The sequence below is a fragment of the Phalaenopsis equestris genome, unplaced genomic scaffold (genome assembly GCF_001263595.1).
Source record: "Phalaenopsis equestris unplaced genomic scaffold, ASM126359v1 Scaffold194493, whole genome shotgun sequence".
NCBI lineage: Eukaryota > Viridiplantae > Streptophyta > Magnoliopsida > Asparagales > Orchidaceae > Phalaenopsis > Phalaenopsis equestris.
Window position 1 is genome coordinate 1 of NW_018214442.1, and position 1,159 is coordinate 1,159.

The 1,159-nt window shown below is 32.2% G+C and overlaps 1 protein-coding gene across 1 annotated transcript; it reads left to right on the plus strand.

Annotated features, from left to right (window-relative positions):
• Positions 1-282: 282 nt before the first annotated feature.
• On the plus strand, positions 283-1,153 carry LOC110034906 (syntaxin-23-like; the record flags this gene model as incomplete). The annotated part of the gene is made up of 3 exons (XM_020739143.1): positions 283-456; positions 830-987; positions 1,062-1,153. Coding segments are annotated over exons 1-3 (396 nt in total), but the record flags the coding sequence as incomplete, so codon positions are not given.
• Between the last annotated feature and the right edge of the window lie 6 nt (positions 1,154-1,159).

The following is a 1,159-nucleotide window of genomic DNA, read 5'->3' on the forward strand; positions in this document are numbered from 1 at the left end:
AATTGAAAATTTTATTACAGTTCGTATTTTTTCCCCTCAAAGTTTCTCGAAAGCAATTCATGAATTTCACATCTTTGTCAAGTATAATAGTTTTTTATGATTTATGCAGTTTAACCAGTTCCCAAAAATACAATTTCATTTTGTGTGATGCATTAACAATTTTATAATATAGAATGAAATGACTAAGGAATTATTTCTTGTGAATTTTACAACATTGTCAAGTTGCTGCCTTGGGGGAATTTATGACTGAATTTTAGTTTTACATGTTATGGGATGTTTTTGTGGTTATCCAAATAACAACTGAAGCTCTATGCACATTGCAACATTCATATTTATTCTTCATATTCAAATTTTAACTTTGTTAGTGACATTTTTATGCAGCTACACTGCAAGTGAGGCTGGTATTGGTTCTGAGAAAACTCCAGTGGAGCGTGCTCTGTTAGTTGAGTCAAGAAGGTGCATAATGACTTGCTTTTTCTGGCCTTTAAGCTTATTTAAATTATGTTCAGTTTCTGCTGGTATAATTTTTAATATACCTCTATATGCTTACCCACACAAAAGAATATATTTTTTTTTTATCTCTCGTATACAAACAAATGTGTAGTATCGGCAAATCTGTACATTTAAGTTGAGGGCAAAGGACTAATAGTTTATTGTAGGTAGAGCAATTTCAATGATTTTTGTAAGCATTCTTCGAACTTCAATTACTGTGCATCTTTCTCTACATGTAACTGAAGATATTTTTTATCTGAATCTGATGGATATAGAATTTTTTTATTTTGTGCATTCAAAAACATGTTTGATCATCATCAATTTTTGGGAACTTCAGGCAGGAGGTACTGTTGTTGGATAATGAGATTGCTTTTAATGAAGCTATCATTGAGGAGCGACAAGTGGGCATACAGGAGATCCAACAGCAAATTGGAGAGGTTAATGAAATATTCAAAGATCTTGCAGTGTTGGTTCATGATCAAGGAAATATGATTGGTGAGTTATTTCTTCCTTAAACCTTTTTTTATTCCTACCAAGTTAGTTAGTTAATCAACATTAATAAATCATAGATGATATCGGCTCCAATATTGATAACTCCCTTGTGGCCACTACACAAGCCAAAACCGAATTAACCAAAGCATCAAAGACGCAGAAATCAAACTCATCT